Source organism: Rhinoraja longicauda, chromosome 3 (genome assembly GCF_053455715.1).
Source record: "Rhinoraja longicauda isolate Sanriku21f chromosome 3, sRhiLon1.1, whole genome shotgun sequence".
NCBI classification, from domain to species: domain Eukaryota; kingdom Metazoa; phylum Chordata; class Chondrichthyes; order Rajiformes; family Arhynchobatidae; genus Rhinoraja; species Rhinoraja longicauda.
This window is the reverse complement of record NC_135955.1, coordinates 35,951,988-35,974,821: the sequence shown is the minus strand read 5'-3', so window position 1 is coordinate 35,974,821 and position 22,834 is coordinate 35,951,988. Positions and strand designations below refer to the sequence as shown.

Sequence of the window (22,834 nt, the reverse complement as noted above, 5' to 3'; positions counted from 1 at the left end):
CATATTATAGGAAATATGGTGTCAAGCTGAAAAGGGTACAGAGAAGATTTACAAGGATGTTGCCAGGACTAGAGGGTCTGAGCTATAGGGAGAGGAGTAGGCTGGGACTCTATTTCTTGGTGTGCAGGGGTGATCTTATAGAGGCGTATAAAATCCTGAGAGGAATAGATCGGGTAGGTGCACAGAGTCTCTTGCCCAGAGTAGGCAAATTGAGGACAAGAGGAACATAGGTTTAAGGTGAAGGGGAACAGATTTAATAGGAATCTAAGGCAGGGACTATCCCAACATTTAAGAAACAGTTAGACAGGTACATGAATAGGACAGGTTTGGAGGGATACGGACCAAACATGGGCAGGTGGGACTAGTGTAGCAGAGACATGCTGGTTAGTGTGGGCAAGTTGGGCCAAAGGGCTTGATTCCACACTGTATCACTCTGTGACTCTAATTAACTTGACTATCAAAAACAATGGCAGTCTCGCCGCTGCTTAGTTCCCAGCTGTGGTTGCAGTAGATGAAGAGGATATACTGACTAAACCTTGTAAGAACAGTCACTCTCAATGCTTTGTGTAGGAAGGAGCTGCAGATGCTGGTGTATACCAAAGATAGACACAAAATGCTGGAGTAACTCAGCAGGACAGGCCGCATCTCTGGAGAGATGGAATGAATGACATTGGGGTTGGAAGAAGGATCTCGACCAGAAACATCACCCATTCCTTTTCTCCAGAGATACTGCCTGTTCCGCTGAGTTACTCCAACATTTTGTCTCTACTCTCAGCTCTTTGGTCATAGAACATGGAAAATAGGTGCAGGAGGAGGCCATTTGGCCCTTCGAGCCAACACCGCCATTCATTTTGATCATGGCTGCTCATCCACAAGATCAAATGTACTACCTGTTCTTGAGAAACAGCTTTTGTACTTTAGGCTTGAGAGTATATGCTCAGAACCAAAACATTTTAGAAATGTAAAATAAAACCCAAAAATTCTGAAACGCTCAGCAGGTCAGGCGACATCAGATGTAGAGAGTTCTGTGGCTTTCTGTTCCTCCCTCAGGCTATGGTTTGAGTTATTGGTTGATGTAGGATCGGATTTCATTGTTGATCAGCTGGCCTAACTCCTTATTCCACAGCAAGAGTTTCTTGGTCTTTTACAGCATCTCCCTCCCTTGGGTAACTCTGCACTGTCTGCTCTTGGCTCACTCTCCCAGTCGTGCTCTATTCCAAGGGAAATGACAAGTCATTCACCTCCAACTGGGAGCAACTGCCCTTATGGGCAGTAGTGTATCTAGGGTATGGCAGGTACGGCACGTGCCCTAGGCACCACTTGAAGGGGGGCACCAGTGACACACGGACAATTTTACATTTTATACCAAGCCAATGAACCTACAAACCTGTACGCCTTTGGAGTGTGGGAGGAAACTGGAGCACTCGGCGAAAACCCATGCAGGTTACAGGGAGAACATACAAACTCTGTACAGACAGCGCCGGTAGTCAGGATCATAATGCATTAGCTCCACCGCTACGTTGCCGATAATTAGTGCTTTAGTCCAACTGCTCTGCGAGACCATTAACCCTTTATGCAATTCATAGTAAAATATTAAATGGTGCTTTGTAATTGGAGGTTTTGTTCCACTCCACAGTTATACACGGATAGACTTCTCAAAGGCTAGCAGATCACCTCTGATCTAGGCTGTTGTTGGAATACAGGTCCACCACCGATTTCCCGGCACCTTTGGTTCCAGAGCCTTACCAAATTATCCGTTTTGTTGGACCAACAGAGGTCATGGTCTTATGGGGCCGAGATCCTGGCCCACAAAGCCGGCCTCGGATGTCGGCTAAGGGGACAGATCTGCCGGCTCCGGCCGGGCCAGAGTTCCAGAGCCCCAGCCGCAGGGAGCAAATTCGACCCGGCGATTGGCACGGAAGTCCCGATGAGGTCGAGATCGGCCGCCTCACCCAGCCTGGGCACAACATTTTAGGGGTTGGGGGGTGGGGGGAGAGGAGGACTTCCAGTGGGAGATTTCAAGTGCGTTCTCTGTCTGGATTAAAGGGGGGGGGGGGGGCTGGACCACCAGTTGCCGGAAAATCGGCAGTGGACCAGTAGCACCTGTAGGACCTGCACGGTGGCGCAGCGGTAGAGTTGCTGCCTTACAGCGAATGCAGCGCCGGAGACCCAGTTCGATCCCGACTACAGGCGCTGTCTGCACGTAGTTTGTACGTTCTCCCCGTGACTCCATGGGTTTTCTCCGGGATCTTCGGTTTCCTCCCACACTCCAAAGACGTACAGGTTTGTAGGTTAATTGGCTTGGTAAATTAAAAAAATGTCCCTAGTGGGTATAGGATAGTGTTAATTTGTGGCGATCGCTGATCGGCGTGGACCCGGTGGGCCAAAAGGGCCGGTTTCCACGCTGTATCTCTAAATTAAACCCCCAAACACACACAGGACGGACCCTACCTGGTCCGTGTTAGATGTTTGGGCACAATTTCAGTGCTTGTCATCGGTGCTATTTTCCGTAGATACGCTCCTGTGTACGGGCACTTTATGCACTAAGCACTTCAGCACCTGCCTCTCCGTTCTCCTCTGCTTCCTCCCACACTCCAAAGACTTACAAGTTTGTAGGTTAATTGGCTCCAAAAATTGTTCCTAGTGTGTGTAGATAGTGTTAATGTGCGGGGATCGCTGGTCGGTGTGGACTCGGCGGATTGAAGGGCTTGTTTTCGTGCAGTATCTCTGAACTAAACTAAAATGCTATACTCGTATTGCTGTTCTTGGAGCCCACCCCTTGCTTTTAAAATAAAGCATATTATAAAACGAAATTTCGCACCAATTTATTTTAGCAAATCATTTTACTGTTCTCACTAAACTGGTTACAGTCATTCTAATGTGCAAAATGCACTCAAGATAAGGAATTGTAAACAGGAAATAGTTAATAGGGAATAGGGAAATAGGCACTGAGTATATATTAATCAACAAGCACTGCAGAATGCATCAAAAGAAACAGAAACAGACAACTATTATTAACCAGCTCCTTATTCAGCAAAGGCTAACAGTATGGTTTTTGTTCCTCAATCAGTTTTACACAATGCAATTAGACAGGGCTAGTGGCTGTTAGCACAAAGGCCAATGTTCAACCTATCAAAAAGCACTTGCAACAAGAGATGGCATTCCTGCAACATATGCAGACTTCTCTCTTTGCACATTAAACAGCTGCAAATTACCACTTTATATAAAGCCGGGCTCCTTAAAATCTAACTCTTTGAATATGCAAAGGAAATACGTAATCAATAATCTGAAATGTTTTTTGTTGTAGATGTACTAATTATTGCTAAGCAATTTATTCAGCTGCTTAGAACAAGTCCTGAAAGTATTAATTTTAACTTCACACAGCTGCACTCATCAAACCTTGCACAAAATAAAATGCAAAGTTTGAAGAGTGCAAGAGCGAAAGAAAGCAAGTTAGTTTGCTTATTTCTTCACACTCCAGATATCCAAATGTATCCGCTCAAAATGAAAGGTATATCAATTGTGAAGAGTTTGCTAAGATTGTGCATAGGACAATAAACTTGACTTGAAATTAATAAAAATGTAATTCTATCAACCTGCAATTTGCAAGTATTAGTGTTTACGTGCTACAGGATGAAAGTATCCAGTCCTGCACTCTTGGGATCCAACCAGAAAATGCCAGTCCACAGAAAGTGTCCCCTAAACATCTTGCTCGGAGCAGAACTGTTCTATTTAAGAATGGATACTTCCCGAGTTGCAGGTGTTCCGAGAACTGTTCGTAACCCAATATTTCCTCAAGTTGGAAATGCTGTCAGCTGATATTGCTATACCCTGGTAGGTTAATTAGCCACAGATTAGTGAAGATCCAAGTTAATATTATATCTCAGTTACATCTTAGTTAAAATTAGTTAATTTGTGTGGACCGACACTACAGACTCAAAACTTTCTGGACCATGGGCGATTCCAGATGACAGAATGATGGACCATAGAGTGTCAAGTTGCTGCAAGGTTACAGCATTTGTGGCACAGTGTGCAGTGGAGCTGCTGCCTTGCAGCACCAGAGGCCTGTGTTAAATTCTTCCTGTAACCACATGTGTTTCCTCCTGGCGCTTTGGTTTCCCCCTGCATCCCAAAGACATGTGGATTGGTATATTACCCCGAGTGTGCTGCGAGTGGTACAATCAGTGGGGAGTTGAGAACGTGGGGAGAATACAAAATGAGTTTAATGTAGGATCAGAACAGATGGGTGGTTGATGGTTGGACTTGGTGGGCAAAAGTCCAGGTTCAGTGCCTTATTTCTCTGTGATTCTTTGACTAAGTAAACATAGAAACATAGAAAATAGGTGCCATTCGGCCCTTCGAGCCTGCACCACCATTCAATATGATCATGGCTGATCATCCAGCTCAGTAGCCTGTACCTGCCTTCTCTCCATACCCCCTGATCCCTTTAGCCACAAGGGCCACATCTAACTCCCTCTTAAATATAGCCAATGAACTGGCCTCAACTACCTTCTGTGGCAGAGAATTCCACAGACTCACCACTTTCTGTGTGAAGAAATGTTTTCTCATCTCGGTCCTAAAAGACTTCCCCCTTATCCTTAAGCTGTGACCCCTGGTTCTGGACTTCCCCAACATCAGGAACAATCTTCCCACATCTAGCCTCTCCAACCCCTTAAGAATTTTATATGTTTCAATAAGATCCCCCCTCAGTCTTCTAAATTCCAGCGAGTATAAGCCTAGTCCATCCAGTCTTTCTTCATATGAAAGTCCTGCCATCCCAGGGATTAATCTGGTGAACTTTCTCTGTACTCCCTCTAAGGCTAGAATGTCTTTCCTCAGATTAGGAGACCAAAACTGTACACAATACTCCAGGTGCGGTCTCACCAAGGCCCTGTACAACTGCAGCAGAACCTCCCTGCTCCTATACTCAAATCCTCTTGCTATGAATGCTAACATACCATTCGCTTTCTTCACCGCCTGCTGCACCTGCACGCTTGCTTTCAATGACTGATGCACCATGACACCCAGGTCACGTGGTGCACCATGACACCCAGGTAAGTAATCCCCACTGGCCTGGATATGTCATAAAGAATTGCGGAGGGGTGGGCAGGAAGTGCAATGAGGAAGGACTCAAATCAATGCAGGGATACGAGACAGGAGAAAATCATCAAGGCTGACAGAATAGAAGAGCCTTGGAGAGATTTCAAATATCAAGCATGCTGTGACAAGGAGTGAATGATGACAGAAAAAGGTGGCCATACAGAATAACGCACAGGTGAGACACTGATAGCTCAGACTTCCCAAAGAGGTGTGGATTGGAATATTATCCCAGCTAAATTTAACCATAATCCTAATGGCAATATGGATGAAAAGCTTGATACATACTGGGGAGATGCACACAAAGCTGTCAGAGGAATTGAAACTCTGGTTGTGAAAATCTCGTAGATCTTTACTACACTTTTTCCAGTTTAATGACATCTTTCCAAAAGCAGTGACCAAAACTGAACATAATACTCCAAGTCCGGCCTCGCCAACATTTTGTACAACTGTAAGACTATGAGCAAACTTCTGTGCTCTAAGCCTGACTGATGAATGCCGGTGTGCCAAAAGCCTTCTTCACTAACTTATCTACTTGTAACATCACTTTCACGGAACAATATACGCACTCCTTCTTCTCTCCAGGCTCTACCATTCACTGTGAGAATGCCTTGTACATTCATGCCTTGTACACTCACTGTCTGTGGATGGTGCAGGGTGCAGATGAATCTGATTCTACAATTGAGGGATGCAGATTCAGGGGGTGGGGTAGGGTGGAGTGGAGGGATTGTGGAGCGGAGGAAATTATGCGGCTGTAGTGTTCACTTTGATATAGTGCAGAGCCAGAAAGAGAACCTCGAACTGAGACAGGTAAGGCAAGGGTGGGGCCCAGTAAGGGTGCCCACATCAAGTTCAGCTACAGAGGAGAGATGACGAGTGAAGCACAGTCACAGGTGAACTCATGTCATGGGTTATTGTATTACACCAAAACCACAAAGACAATCATTTGATATGATTGTAACTGTTGGCAAGGGCTGAACCAGACTAGAAAAACAGGAACAAGTTTAAATTATGACCTGTGTATGGAGAATTTTTTTCCTCGAAAAGTCAATGAGAAGCTCATAGACAAAAACAAATTACTATCCAATGTATGAAACTCAAAGTTTGGATTCACATCTGTGAATGCAGAGGATTTGGGCTACCTTGCAAACATAAAAAGTCTAAGGAAATGGGAAAAAAACCGCTTCTGAAACACAAATTGGAGGTTTATTCAGCAGTTCAGTAAATGGCACTCCTGATTGAGATACCCTTTATGCTGGAAGTACCATTCCATGAATGGAGAATTTTTCTTTTACTTTGGAGACAAAATACAGTAAACCCTCACAATAATGGACCACGGGGAGGTGGGGGGGGGCTGGGGCGCCCAAGGTGTTCGTTATTGCAGATTGGCCGCTATAACCGTGTGCCACAGTTTAAGAATAAGTGGTAGGCCATTTAGAACGGAGATGAGGAAAAACTTTTTCAGTCAGAGAGAACAGGGTACTGATTGAGAACGATCAGCCATAATCACATTGAATGGTGGTGCTGGCTCGAAGGGCCGAATGGCCTTCTCCTGCAGAGAGAGAGAGAGTGTGTGTGTGTGTGTGTGTGTGTGTGTGTGTGTGTGTGTGTGTGTGCGTGTGTGTGTGTGTGTGTGTGTGGTTAATATTAATGCTTAACCTAAGGCCGGGTGGATACGTGGCATCGAGGGAGGTTAAACCAGTGGGGATTCACAGGCTGGGGAGCTGCAGAGCTCCCAGCCTCACATGCAGTGCGCCTGAAATGGGTCCAGTACTCATGCTGCTCGCTCTCTGCTCCCACAACCAGAAGCACGCCACATGATGCCAGCTCATTGGGTATCCTGGCGGAAGTGGGAGCAATGCAACAGGAACCTCGCCCTGTTACCAGGCAACCGAGGCACGCACTGTCAGAGTGATGCAGGTGCAGAGTCACGCACTGTGTCTCCATCCAACACCCTGGGACCTGGCTTGGTGGGAGCCACTGCAAACCCAGGCCCAATGCAGTGCTCTTCAGGAGCATCTTACTACTTGCCCTCTCCCCATCATTGTCTTTCCACAACGCTGCTCGTTGCCCGCCCGCCAATCACCACTACGAACAGGCGACTCGGTCAGCTATAACCAAAATCCGTTATGTAGAAGTCCGTTAATTGCAAGGGTTTACTGTACAAACACACAGAGCATGTCTTGGAGTCTGCAAAGAAACGAAGTCTTCTGGAATTTTTTGAGGATGTAACTAGGAAAATGGACAGGGAAGTTCAGAAAGCCTTCGACAAGGTTCCACATAGGAGATTAGTGGTCAAATTTAGAGCACATGGTATTGGGGGTAGGGTACTGACATGGATAGAAAACTGGTTGGCAGGCAGAAACCAAAGAGTCGGGATAAATGGGTCCTTTCAGAATGGCAGGCAGTGACTAGTGGGATACCGCAAGGCTCGGTGCTGGGACCGCAGCTATTTACAATATACATTAATGACTTGGTTGAAGGGATTAAAAGTAACATTAGCAAATTTGCAGATGACACAAAGCTGGGTGGCAGTGTGAACTGTGAGGAAGATGATAGGAGGTTGCAGGGCGACTTGGACAGGTTGTGTGAGTGGGCAGATGCAGTTTAATGTGGATAAATGCGAGGTTATCCACTTTGGTGGTAAGAATAGGAAGGCAGATTATTATCTGAATGGTGTCAAGTTAAGAAAAGGGGACGTACGAGATCTGGGTGTCCTAGTGCATCAGTCACTGACAGGAAGCATGCAGGTACAGCAGGCAGTGAAGAAAGCCAATGGTATGTTGGCCTTCATAACAAGAGGAGTTGAGTATAGGAGCAGTTTTGGTCTCCAAATTTGAGGAAGGACATTCTTGCTATTGAGGGCGTGCAGCGTAGGTTCACTAGGTTAATTCCCGGAATTGCGGGACTGTCGTATGCTAATAGATTGGAGCGACTAGGCTTGTATACACTGGAATTTAGAAGGATGAGAGGGGATCTTATCAAAACATGTAAGATTATTAAGGGGTTGGACACGTTAGAGGCAGGAAACATGTTCCCAATGTTGGGGGAGTCCAGAACCAGGGGCCACAGTTTAAGAATAAGGGGTAGGCCATTTAGAACGGAGATGAGGAAAAACTTTTTCAGTCAGAGAGTTGTAAATCTGTGGAGTTCTGCGGAGTCAGGCGGTATGGGGAGAAGGCAGGAACGGGGTACTGATTGAGAATGGTGGTGCTGGCTCGAAGGGCTGAATGGCCTACTCCTGCACCTATTGTCTAAGTGTGCAAAATACAGCCAGGATACGCTAAATACTTTATTCATGACTGTCACAGGGAGCGACCGATTGATATGTCCTTTCCCCGACTTAGAAACATAGAAGCATAGAAAAATAGGTGCAGGAGTAGGCCATTTGGCCCTTCAATACAATCATGGCTGATCATCTAAAATCAGTACCCCGTTCCTGCTTTTTCCCCATATCCCTTGATTCCTTTAGCCCCAAGTGTTTAATCTAACTCTCTCTTGAAAACATCCAGTGAATTGGCCTCCACTGCCTTCTGTGGCAGAGAATTCCACAGATTCAGAACTCTTGCCAATAGATTTCTTAATTACTGAACTCAGAGCCCATTCACATGACCCATACGTCTAAAAATCATCACAGGGACATTTGTAGTTTGTTAATGCAGGGTCAATCTTTCAATATTTCTTTTTAAATAAACCGATTTAAAATTGGAGACTAGTATTGAAAATTGCCTTTGCAAAGAGACCATTTCAAGACAATTTACACTCAAGGCAAAACGTAAACATGGAATCAAGAACTTTCCTTCTCTAAACACACCTTATTACACATTACATTTCTTTCCCTCAAATACAGTAATAATTTTACAACTGGTTGTAAATCTTTTGGTTTCTCAGGTGAAAGAAAATTATTTGAGCTTTGTTTTCATTTGATTGGACAGCCACAAGACGATAAGTATTCTGATCTACCTAGTCATCTACATTAGCCAGCAAGTTCCAGAAGAAAAAAAAAATCTATCATGAAACAAAATAGAGTAAAAAAATTATAAAATGGTGATGCGATAAGTATTCACCCATTGATAAACACTTTGTAACACAACCGTGGCTTGCAGTATACAGATACCTCTAATATAAAAATGCTAGTGCATATCTGGAGACTAACAAATTACTCAGAAACTAACAAGTTAACACAGAAAACATTAAAGACCACCTAAAAGACACAAGGAGACTGGATGGGTTGCAGCTTGTCCCCTTGGAGTGTAGGAGGCTGAGAGGTGAGCTTATGGTGGCTTATAAAATAATGAGGGGCGCAAAATAAGGTTAATGGTAATAGCCTTTTTCCTAGAGTAGGGGAGTGTAAAACTAGAGGGCATAGATTTAAGGTAAGAGGGTAAAGAATTAAAGGGGATCTGTGGGGTTACTCATTCCACATACAGGGTGGTGGGTATGTGCAATGAGCTGCCAGAATTTTTAAAAGAGATTTAGATATTGAGGGCGTGCAGCATAGGTTTACTAGGTTAATTCCCGGAATGGCGGGACTGTCATATGTTGAAAGACTGGAGCAACTAGGTTTGTATACACTGGAATTTAGAAGGATGAGAGGGGATCTTATCGAAACGTATAAAATTATTAAGGGGTTGGACACGTTAGAGACAGGAAACATGTTCCCAATGTTGGGGGAGTCCAGAACCAGGGGCCACAGTTTAAGAATAAGGGGTAGGTCATTTAGAACAGAGATGAGGAAAAACTTTTTTAGTCAGAGAGTTGTGAATCTGTGGAATTCTCTGCCTCAGAGGGCAGTGGAGGTCAATTCTCTGAATACATTCAAGAGAGAGCTAGATAGAGCTCTTAAGGATAGCGGAGTCAGGGGGTATGGGGAGAAGGCAGGAACGGGGTACTGATTGAGAATGATCACCCATGATCACATTGAATGGCGGTGCTGGCTCAAAGGGCCGAATGGCCTTCTCCTGCACCTATTTTCTATTGTCTATTGTCTATAGATAGCTACAAAGATAGGAGGGTTTGTAGGGATATGGGCAAATGGGATTAGCGCAAGAAGGCAACTTGGTTGGTATGGACAAGTTGGGTAAAAGGGACCTGTTTCCATGTTGTAGAGCACTATGAGAATAATCAGCCAGAGAAGGAAACGAAGGACAAGTAGAAAAAAAAGTTGAGGATCTTAAAAAGGGGAGGAATAAGTATTTTTTAGAAAAAGAACCCAGAGCATAGAGCAAAATTTGACTGGAGCATCGAGCTCAAACAATGTGAAGGAAGCAAATTCCCAGTGAGTCAGGGCGATGCAGGTGCAGTGTCATGCCCTGCGTCTGTATCCAACAACTGCTTTGTGGGAGCCAGTGCCAGCCATACCAAATACAAAGCTCTTCAGGAGCGTCTTACTGCCTCCTCACTCCCTACCGCCGACTTTCTGCTGTGCTACACGCCGCCCACCAACCACCACCAAGAACAGACACCTTGATCTGCCATAACTAAAACCCAATCCTCTTATACATCGGTGAGACCAAACATAGACTGGGCGATCATTTCGCTGAACACCTTTGCTCAGTCCGCCTGAACCTATCTGATCTCCCGGTTGCTAAACACTTTAATTCTCCTTCGAGTTTCACTGTACCTTAATTGGTACATGTGACAATAAACAGACCTTTGAACCACTCCCACACAGACCATTCTGTCCTTGGTCTCCTCCATTGTCAGAGTGAGGCTAAACGCAAATTGGAGGAACAGCATCTCATATTTCGCTTGGGCAGCTTACAGTTCAGTGGTATGAATATTGATTTCTCCAACTTCAGGTATCCCCAGCATTCCCTCTCTATCCCTCCCCCACCCAAGTTGCACAAGCTTCTTGTTTTCACCCAACAAACATCTAACAATGGCCCGCTTCCTTTATCATCGTTACTTTTTTTGTATATCATTCATTCATTGTTCTTTATTTTTCTACATCATCGTCTATATCGCTCGTTTCCCTTATCTCATTCCCTCTCTCCAGATGCTGCCTGCCCTGCTGTTATTCCAGCTTTTTGTGTCTACCCATTATAGAGGTACGCAATTGCGAGGGTTTACTGTACAAACACACAGAGCATGTCTCAGATTGTGCAAATAAACAAAGTGTGCAAAATACAGCCAGGATATGCTAAGTGGGTATTAATACTATATTAATGACTGCCACAGGAAACAGCTGATTGATATATTCTTTCCTCTCACCTACTTGCCAACAGAATTCTTAATTACTGAACGAAGAGCCAATTCACATGACCTATACATCTAAATCATCACAGGAACATTATAGGTCATTAAATGCAGGATCTTGTGTTTCTAATATTTCTTACATACATAAAATAATCAAAAAATTGGAAACCAATTGAAAATTGCCTTTGCAAAGAGACTGTTCAAGGCAATTTACACTTAAAGCAAAGTTTAAATGTGGAATCAAGAACTTTTCTTCTTAAAACACACCTTACTACCCTATACGTTTTTTTATCTCAAAGAATGTGAATTGGGGCAGTGGCACCACACTGCACATAACGGTGTAGCGGTAGAGTTGCTGCCTTACATCGCTAGAGACCCGGGTTCGATCCTAGCTATGGGTGCTGTCGGTACGGAATTTGTACATTCTCCCTGTGACAGCATGGGTTTACTCCGGGCGCTCTGGTTTCCTCCCAAAGACGTACAGGTCTGTAGGTTAATTGGCTGTGGTAAAAATTGTAAATTGTCCCGAGGGTGTAGGATAGTGGTAGTGTGCGGGGATCGCTGGTCGGTTCGGACTTGGTGGGCCGAAGTGCCTGTTCCTGCGCTATATCTCAAAACTAAAAACGAAACTAAACTCAAAAGGAAGTTCCTGATGATGCATGGGTAGACAGGTGGGAGCATTCCCACCAGGCTGAGCAATGGAGAAAAGACTGCAGATGGGGAATGGTGTAATGAATTTGAAAACATAGCCCTTCCAAGATGATGAAATCTCCTTCGGTCATTGTGTTCATTTGGCAGGGATGGACACCTGATCATTGCTTCGTGCACACATACCCTCAGGAACATGTCACAAAACACAAATGTTTTGTTGATCAACATTCCTTTCTTAATACCATCTTTAAGCAGCTTTCGATGACCTCGCCTGGTTGATACACCACAGATTATAACTAAAAATCTCTAGCTCAGGCAAATCAAAGCAAGCAATCAACTTGTCTCCAACCTAACTGGTGCAGCCAATTGCTTCACCATCCCAGAATTATCCAAAGGGCAAGATTTTTATAAGAGTCTCTGGTGTATTTGAAAGTTTTAGTAACCCTTACCAGAAATCCACTTAAAACATCAGGGCGAGTTCCCTTTCATGCCAACTTACAGAAATATACTAGATTGGAAAAGCTGGGGTGCAAAGCAGACATGTGGGGCATAGCAGCAGTCTATAGAAACATAGAGCGCATGAACATCAAGGAATTGATACCAAACTGTGATCGTTCCATCGGTCAAATCCAAAGACCAACACATTCATTAAAAAGGAATCAACCACAGATGGGGAGACATAGTGATAGGAAGCTTTCATGAGGCACGTGATGGTCTCTTCAGATCAACAACCATGAAAGAGAGAGAGTGTGAAGAAAAAAGAACAGAAAGAAAAAAAAGGAGAGAAAATTACAATAAGAGTTTATAATTACATGTATTGTATTTTTTTATACTTTGAAAGTGCAGATTTTAATCAAATTGTCATTTCTTTTGCAACACAAAATTAAACTTTTGCAGCTGCTTGTAAAATGGTACATTTTTATATGCAGAATGATCGCTTAGAGCTGTGCAGCACGTAAAAAGGCCCTTCGGTGCACCTTGTTCATGCCGACCAAGTTGGCATATGGGGCTGGTCCCATTTGCCTGCATTTAGCCCACAGCCCTCCAAATTCTTCCTATCCATATATCTGTCCAAATGTATTTTACAATTTGTAATTTGTATCCGTTTCTATGGCTTTCTCGGGCAGCTCAATCCAGATACGGGCCATCTACTACATGAAAAAGTTGCTCCCGAGGTCCCTCTCAAATCTTTGTTCTCCCACTTTGAGCCTATGCCCAGTAGATTTAGAATCCTCTGCCCCGGGCCACCCGGCATGCCATCTAAAATACACGAGGATCTTATTCACTCACCTTTTATTATTCCCTTCCCTCCCGAACCGTTACACACAAGATCACTCGGGGTCTCAGAATGCAAGTTCTACAAAAAAAGCATGTTGTTTCCAGGTATGCACCCTGAATGAATATTACAGTCTTACAGACTTGGTTCACTCTCATATATGGAGAAGATCATAAATGAAGAAATGGAGAAGATCATAAATCATGACTTGCAAAACAAATCAGAATCCTGAAATTTAAAAAAAACTTGACTTAAAACAAAACTTGTCTGTACTCATTTTAAAAAATCCAGTCATCAATGTTAACAGATATAGAACAGAATTAAAAGAGAAATCAAGCCAGTCCATGCTATGTCGATACTGGCTGGGGACATTGGTTCAGGTGATTAATGCGGAAGTCAATAATGGAAGTGCACAGTGGAAATTTACTATGCCAAAGGTCTGTTACCCACACATGCTATTGTGAAACTTAAATGTGCACAAAATGCAAACTTTTCATGTGATGACACCATGGACATGTAAATACTGATTCCTGATTAGAGTCTGTGCTGTTGCATTTCCTCAGAGCATTCTCAGCTTTGTATCAAACTTCCTCTTAGAGCTATTCACTCATTGAACTATGGTCAGATAAGAACAAGTGTGAATATTGGCGTTCAACTGAAGCAGTGGGTGGTCAGCGAATACAGTCTGAGATGGGTCAGATTGTCTCCTATTCTTCTGTAATCTTCAAGATGACCATCACATCGGTGCCTGGATAGAAATCTGACCTTGTTGCACTTTTTGAGTCTCATGTCTAATGCTTAGTTTCAGTTTAGTTTAGAGATACAGCGTGGAAACAGGTTCTTCGACCAACGATCTCTGTACACTTGCGCTATCCCACACGTTATAGACAATTTACATTCTTTATCAAAGACAATTAAACTACAAACCTGTACGTCTTTGGAATGTGGGAGGAAACCAGGGCACCTGGGAATGGACCCATGTGGTCACAGGGAGAACGTACACACTCCATAGAGACAGCACCCATAGTCAGGAACGAACTCGGGTCTTTGGCGCTGTAAGGCAGCAACTCTACCACTGTGCCGCCGTGCCGATCCTAAATCTTGACATCAAAGGAAAAGACCTGGACGTTTTTGCATGAGGTACGTATGGATTCTTCTTGGAAAGGGGATTCATCTGGGAAAGAGATAACTAGCGAGTAGAGAAGGACAACATCCATGAAATCCATGGAGTCTGAAGAAGGGTCCTGACCCGAAACATTAACTATCCATTTTCTCCACAGATGCTACCTGACCTGCTGAGTTACTCCAGCTCTTTGAGTCTTTTTTTCATGCAAACCAAACTTGACTAGACTGGAGACTGTAGAGATTGTAGATTGTGTATTCTGGAACAAAAAACAAATTGCTGGAGGACAATAGACAATAGGTGCAGGAGTAGGCCATTCGGCCCTTCGAGCCAGCACCGCCATTCAATGTGATCATGGCTGATCATTCTCAATCAGTACCCCGTTCCTGCTTTCTCCCCATACCCCCTGACTCCGCGATCCTTAAGAGCTCTATCTAGCTCTCTCTTGAATGTATTCAGAGAATTGGCCTCCACTGCCCTCGGAGGCAGAGAATTCCACAGATTCACAACTCTGACTAAAAAAGTTTTTCCTCATCTCTGTTCTAAATGACCCACCCCTTATTCTTAAACTGTGGGCCCTGGTTCTGGACTCCCCCAACATTGGGAACATGTTTCTTGCCTCTAACATGTCCAACCCCTTAATAATCTTATACGTTTCGATAAGATCCCCTCTCATCCTTCTAAATTCCAGTGTATACAAGCCTAGTCGCTCCAGTCTTTCAACATAGGACAGTCCCGCCATTCCGGGAATTAACCTAGTAAACCTACGCTGCACGCCCTCAATAGCAAGAATATCCTTCCTCAAATTTGGAGACCAAAACTGCACACAGTACTCCAGGTGCGGTCTCACTAGGGCCCTGTACAACTGCAGAAGGATCTCTTTGCTCCTATACTCAACTCCTCTTGTTATGAATGCCAACATTCCATTGGCTTTCTTCACTGCCTGCTGTGCCTGCATGCTTCCTTTCCATGACTGATGCACTAAGACACCCAGATCACGTTGTACGTCCCCTTTTCCTAACTTGACACCATTCAAATAATAATCTGCCTTCCTATTCTTACCACCAAAGTGGATAACCTCACACTTATCCACATTAAACTGCATCTGCCATGCATCCGCCCACTCACACAACCTGCCCAAGTCACCCTGCAACCTCATAGCATCTTCCTCACAGTTCACACTGCCATCTAGCTTTGTATCATCGGCAAATTTGCTAATGGTACTTTTAATCCCTTCATCCAAGTCATTGATGTATATTGTAAATAGCTGCGGTCCCAACACCGAGCCTTGCAGTACCCCACTAGTCACTGCCTGCCATTCTGAAAGGGACCCATTTATCCCCACTTTGCTTTCTGTCTGTCAACCAACTTTCTATCCATGTCAGTACCCTACCTCCAATACCATGTGCTCTAATTTTGCCCACCAATCTCCTATGTGGGACCTTGTCGAAGGCTTTCTGAAAGTCGAGGTACACCACATCCACCGGCTCTCCCCTGTCAATTTTCCTAGTTACATCCTCAAAAAATTCCAGTAGATTAGTCAAGCACGATTTCCCCTTCGTAAATCCATGCTGACTCGGAACGATCCTGTTACTGCGATCCAAATGCTCCGCAATTTCGTCTTTTATAATTGACTCCAGCATCTTCCCCACCACTGATGTCAGACTAACTGGTCTACAATTTCCCATTTTCTCTCTCCCTCCTTTCTTGAAAAGTGGGATAACATTAGCTACCCTCCAATCCACAGGAACTGACCCGGAATCTATAGAACATTGGAAAATCATTACTAATGCGTCCACAATTTCTAGAGCCACCTCCTTAAGCACCCTGGGATGCAGACCATCAGGCCCTGGGGATTTATCAGCCTTGAGTCCCATTAGTCTACCCAAAACTTTTTCCTGCCTAATGTGGATTTCCTCCAGTTCCTCTGTCACCCTAGGATCTCTGGCCATTAGAACATCTGGGAGATTGTTTGTATCCTCCTCAGTGAAGACAGATCCAAAGTACCAGTTCAACTCTTCTGCCATTTCCTTGTTCCCCATAATAAATTCCCCTGCTTCTGCCTTCAAGGGACCCACATTTGCCTTGACTATTTTTTTCCTCTTCACATACCTAAAAAAGCTTTTACTATCCTCCTTTTATATTATTGGCTAGTTATCTTCTGTTGCTCTTTAAAAGAGTCCCAATCCTCTGGCTTCCCACTCTTCTTTGCTATGTTATACTTCTTCCCTTTTATTTTTATGTTGTCCTTGACTTCCCTTGTCAGCCACGGGTGCCTCTTACTCCCCTTAGAATCTTTCCTCCTCTTTGGGATAAATTGATCCTGCAACTTCTGCATTATTCCCAGGAATACCTGCCATTGCTGTTCCACAGTCTTCCCTGCTAGGGCCTCCTTCCAGTCAATTTTGGCCAACTCCTGCCTCATGCCTCTGTAATCCCCTTTGCTATACTAATACTGTTAAGGCAAAGGGAAGTCGATGTTTCGGGTTGAGACCATGGATCTGGACTTGCTGGAAAACAAGTTGTTGTACAACTCGAATAGTTGAACTCAACCCTATCTCATTCGGTTATTTCATTATTGGATCGCAGTATTTTTAATGCAATACTTCTGCAGAATTGCATCATGTTGCAGTTTTGCATTTGTCATTGTATTTATCACTGCATCTATCATTATCATGTATATCGTGTACTCTCTGAGCTTCAAGTGAGCGAGGAATTTCAGTGCATCCTGCTGTCTGTGGTACAAAACTAATCTGAATCAGAATACCATTAGTGACTTGAATTAAAACAAAAGTGCATTTGGACATTAAGTTTGAGCTTGAAACATAAGGTATTATTTAGTAAAGAGAATTCTATGATCCGCAGAAATTTTCAATTCGAACTGCCTCTACAACTAAAACAATATGGGGAAAACTGCAGCACTCATTACCTTAATCATACCCCGATTACATGCTTTACTTCAAAGTAAATGAAAGGCAGAAGGTACCTTCTTTGAATCTCCTTTCTGCATAGCAGTTGCTGTTAATAATGGGAATAGGAATTGAGGTATATAAGAATAGCACAGATTGAACCTAAGAGCACAAAATACTTGGGCAAAGAATCTCATGGGACCTTCTTAATTCTTCACAATCAATGACAGGGATTTGACAGCCGCTACTCTGTGGCAGCATGTTGTCCAATTATTGAAAGAACTTTTGGAGAGTTCTCGTAAGCCTTCGACAAGGTCCCACATAGGAGATTAGTGGGCAAAATTAGGGCACATGGTATTGGGGGTAGGGTACTGACATGGATAGAAAATTGGTTGACAGACAGAAAGCAAAGAGTGGGGATAAATGGGTCCCTTTCGGAATGGCAGGCAGTGACCAGTGGGGTACCGCAAGGTTCGGTGCTGGGACCCCAGCTATTTACGATATACATTAATGACTTAGACGAAGGGATTAAAAGTACCATTAGCAAATTTGCAGATGATACTAAGCTGGGGGGTAGTGTGAATTGTGAGGAAGATGCAATAAGGCTGCAGGGTGACTTGGACAGGTTGTGTGAGTGGGCGGATACATGGCAGATGCAGTTTAATGTAGACAAGTGTGAGGTTATTCACTTTGGAAGTAAGAATAGAAAGGCAGATTATTATCTGAATGGTGTCAAGTTAGGAGGAGGGGGAGTTCAACGAGATCTGGGTGTCCTAGTGCATCAGTCAATGAAAGGAAGCATGCAGGTACAGCAGGCAGTGAAGAAAGCCAATGGAATGTTGGCCTTCATAACAAGAGGAGTTGAGTATAGGAGCAAAGAGGTCCTTCTACAGTTGTACCGTGCCCTGGTGAGACCGCACCTGGAGTACTGTGTGCAGTTTTGGTCTCCAAATTTGAGGAAGGATATTCTTGCTATGGAGGGCGTGCAGCATAGGTTCACTAGGTTAATTCCCGGAATGGCGGGACAGTCGTATGTTGAAAGGCTGGAGCGATTGGGCTTGTATACACTGGAATTTAGAAGGATGAGGGGGGATCTTATTGAAACATATAAGATAATTAGGGGATTGGACACATTAGAGGCAGGAAACATGTTCCCAATGTTGGGGGAGTCCAGAACAAGGGGCCACAGTTTAAGAACAAGGGGTAGGCCATTTAGAACGGAGATGAGGAAGAACTTTTTCAGTCAGAGAGTGGTGAAGGTGTGGAATTCTCTGCCTCAGAAGGCAGTGGAGGCCAGTTCGTTGGATGCTTTCAAGAGAGAGCTGGATAGAGCTCTTAAGGATAGAGGAGTGAGGGGGTATGGGGAGAAGGCAGGAACGGGGTACTGATTGAGAGTGATCAGCCATGATCGCATTGAATGGTGGTGCTGGCTCGAAGGGCTGAATGGCCTACTCCTGCACCTATTGTCTATTGTAAGCATTTCTTACAGTGAATGTGCACCATTACTTAAGTTTAAGTCACATTGCAGTTTTCTTCACAGCACCAGCTGTAATGTGCCAAAAAGATAATTTCTTCCTTTGCCGAGTTTCCTCCTGGGGCTTGAGTAACAAACACCCTTATTTCTACATAATCATAACTAGACACATTGAACACTACAATATTCTAAAAGCTAAAAAAACTATATGTGCTATAAATCATAAATAAAAAAATTTAAAAATGCGGGAGGTACTTAATTGGTCAGCCAGGCATCTGTCGAAGAAGATGAAGTCAATATTTCAGGTCATCATTTTTTTCCCCATCAGAATGGGTAACATTGAGAAAGTTAGAATGAATTAAGTTGCAGAGAAGGGGGGCGAGTGGAGAGAGCAGAGGATTCCACTCATTCTCAGTTTATCTTGTTTTATTACTTTGTTCTGATCACAGCACTCACCACACCAGTACTTTTGAAATGCCATCCGCCGTCTTGAACCACGGCTTACTCTCCATCAAAGTTGACAGGTTCCCAACTATATCCGATCCATTTATTGCACTTCTGCTTCCACCCAAAACAAACATAGGAGGATGGAGACTTTGCCTCCATCCTCCACCCCAACAGTCTCCACCTTAATCCTCTATAAATTTCTGCTACCAATGAAACACCTCCACAAGATGCATCATCTCACCCTCTTCCTTTCAGCACTCTGAAGAAACCATTCCCTATATATCAAAACTCAACAGTTCACTCGTGCACCTCCAGCCATTTTCAGTACCTTCCCATGTAACCTGCCCCCTCCCTGTTTCCCTGAAAGCATGGAAACAGAGCCCTCAACCCACCGAGTCTATGCCGACAATCATTTGCCCATTTGCGCTAGTTCGGTGCTATCCCACTTTCTCATCCACTCCCTGCACACTTGGGGCAATTTTACAGAGGCCAAGTAACCAACAAACCCACACATCTTTGGTATGTGGGAGGAAATCAAAGCACCAGGAGGAAATCCACATGGCCACAGGGGGAAAGTGCAAACTCCACACAGTCAGCACCCGAGGTCAGGATCAAACCTAGGTCTCTGGTGCTATGAGGTAGCAACTCTACCAGTCACATCACTGTGCCGTCCCTGTTGTTCTACCTCCTCCTATCCCACCACCCAGGAACCACAAGACGTCATCCAGGTGAAGCAGCAATTCATTTGCACTTCTTTCCATTTAACATTGCATTTGTGCTCATGGATATGGTTTCCTATACTGAGAGCGGTCAGAACTCCTCAGGACAATGCTCCATTAAACACCAAATTCAACAATTTCTGACCTTCCTGAAATGCCCCCCAAAACAGGCTGGTTCTGCTGCAGGAGCAGAGAACACTGTGGGTCAGGGTGCTCTGTGCATCAGGCAATGCCAGTGGGGAGGAGGCACAGTTGGAGTTTCAGGTCAATCGTGGGCTGTCAACGGCCCAGAGCCTAGATTCTCTCTCCACAGATGCAGCCTGATGTGCTGAGTATTTCCAGCATTTTCTGTTTTTGCTTCAGATTATCAGCATCCGGAGTATGTTGTACTTTTCAATCCTGACAGTCCTGATGTCACTCAGTATTTCTCTCTCTTTAAGACAGCATGGTGGTGCAGCGGTAGAGTTGCAGCCTTGCAGTGCCAGGGACCCTGGTTTGATCCTGACTACGGGTGCTGTTTGTCCGTTCTCATTGTGACCGGGTTTTCTCCGGATGCTCCGATTTCCTCCCACATTCTAAAGATGTACAGGTTTGGAGGTTAATTGGCTTCTGTAAATTGTCCCTTGTGGGTAGGATAGTACCACTGTGTGGGTGATCGATGGTCAGTGTGGACTCGGTGAGCTGAAGGGCCTGTTTCCACCCTGTATCTCTAAACTAAAGTCTCCCTGTTGAATTTCCTAACTTGCTGTATTTCCCCGTCATTCTCCTTTATTTCAGAATTCCAGCAACAGTTGCCTTTGCATTTATCATTCCTGCACGCTTTGCCCTTGTTGGTCTGCAGTTTTCCTTCTCTTCTGTTCTCCCTCCTACTTACACCTCCTCGGGACAGATTAGTTGCCATTAGCAAGCCCTCTTCATCCTCGATCACTACACACCTCTGCCATTCAGTCTCACTTTGTCTCAGTCCCACCAGTTATTCCCTTTCTTCTCCATCCTCAGCAACCAAAACAGTGGGAAATGCAACTGAATACCTCCTTCACTAACTCGGACTAACAAATGATTGTAAAATAAACGGTGTCAGGATGAAAAGGAGATACAAATTATAAGGGGCGACTTTGCTGCTAAATCAGGTGTGCAAAAGACACCTCCTGGCGAGCCGTGGAGTAAAGAACTGAAACGTCATCCATTCCTTCTCTCCAGAGATGCTGCCTGTCCCGCTGTTACTCCCAATATTTTGTTTCTATCTTCGGTGTAAAGCAGCATCTGCAGTTCTTTCCTACACACAGTCTGGGGCGCCTGAGCAAATGAACTTTACACGGCACTAAGCGGCTTTATCATCACAATCTCCTCCCCTGCTCTTGTGATTTGTAGAAAAAAAGCACCAGACCTCACCTATACCTAATAAGGGTAAGGGTCCGGGTCGCGTCTGAAATTTATGTTGCAATGTAGCAAATAAAAGGAACATTACTCGGTGACACTCCGACCCTCTGCCTTTACCTTCCGATCAGCATTATTAATAAAAAAACAGCCCCCCCTCCCCCCCACCAAAAAAAAAAATACTAGTAGGGTTTACTCACAGACGGGATCGTCCATTCTCAAGGGTCGAGCGAGGCGGATGCTCGTAGGAATAGTATTGTCAATAAGTTCGTCGATACTCTAGTGGTGCGAAAACAAACCATGAAATAGATTAACTTAGACTCGGAACAAAGTGCACCTCTCCACCCAGTGCCCACGTCTAAATTCGACAACTTGAGAAGTTGTAATTATATATATTTATGTTGCAATGTAAATATTATATATATATATATATATAATTTCTTATAACATATATATCGCCAGCATTCCCCAGTTGCTGCCCAATTTTTTTTTTTTAAAACAAGCCTTTCTTACAAAATAGGGATCGTAAATATGGTCAAACGACTTGATGGAAGTTGCAAAACTGTGTTCACTTAAGACCCATCTGAGCACTTCAAAGTTAACATGCAGCATGGAGGAGGGAAGAATAAAGAACCAGAAACACATGCACACATGCACACACAAATCTGCTATTACCGCCACTCCCAGTGTGTCCAGCATTTCTCTCTTCTCTTTGTCTCCGGGTCCGATGTGTCTCTCCGAGAAGTCATCGTGCCTCGGCAAGATATGGTCTATGATCCTCGCATGGCTGGCGGCGCCGGTGGCCAGTGCTCGCAAGCCCCCGCTCAGGGCATCTTGTTTCCCCCCAGAGTTTGCACTGAGAGCCAGTAACCTGGCGGCTGGAAGGCGGCTTCCACCGAAGTTTCGGCAGGTGTAGCGCAGACCGCTCCAGGATCCCACACAGCGCTGCATGTTCGTTCGCTCGCTTCGCTGAGCCGAGCCGCGCCGCGCTGACTTTTCGGAGCAAAGCTTCACTTGGGATTATGAAGTGAACTGCACCCTGCTTTATATACCGGCATCCAATCAACTCACTCTGTCTGCATGACGTGTGGACAAGCCCCCTAAACATCACGTTTTAACACCAGCATTTGTTTTCCCTTCTAACCCATTCTCCTCTTGCGGGCAAATTGAAGAGATGCGTGAGACAGTATCTGGCCTTGCAAGATGTGCAGAAAGGAAGGTAAAAATGCCGAGTCTATCAAGGAGTTTGTACCTTCTGGTGCCACCTGGTGGGAACATCCGAACGCGCCGATATGGAGATGAATTTCAGGGTCAACAAAGTGTGGTACAACCGATGGTCATTTAACAAAATTAACCATTCTTCATTTTATATATAGTATTATGCTGCGTACCACTACCATAGCACTACCATGCTGAGAACTATATTCTGCACTCTGTATCTACTGCACTTGAGTTTGGCTTGGTTGTATTTTGCCTAGTGTTATCTCATCTCACTTGATCTGCATCGCATGCAAAACAAAGCATTTCACGGTACCTTGGTACACGCAACAATAATAAATCTAA

General features: G+C 44.4%; 1 protein-coding gene across 2 annotated transcripts in view; it reads right to left on the bottom strand.

The window, feature by feature from the left end:
* The window catches only part of gldc (glycine dehydrogenase (decarboxylating)), a 120,456-nt gene extending 97,832 nt beyond the window's left edge, over positions 1 to 22,624 (bottom strand). Inside the window, exons 1-2 of one of the 2 annotated variants that reach the window (XM_078395931.1) lie at positions 21,947 to 22,624; positions 21,472 to 21,550 (exon numbers count right to left, since the gene is read on the bottom strand). In XM_078395931.1, the coding sequence (XP_078252057.1) occupies positions 21,472 to 21,550; positions 21,947 to 22,222 (355 nt within the window). In that variant the 5' untranslated portion in view covers positions 22,223 to 22,624. The remainder of the gene's footprint in view (positions 1 to 21,471; positions 21,551 to 21,946) is intronic. The other variant, XM_078395929.1, reaches the window with a different exon arrangement.
* Between the last annotated feature and the right edge of the window lie 210 nt (positions 22,625 to 22,834).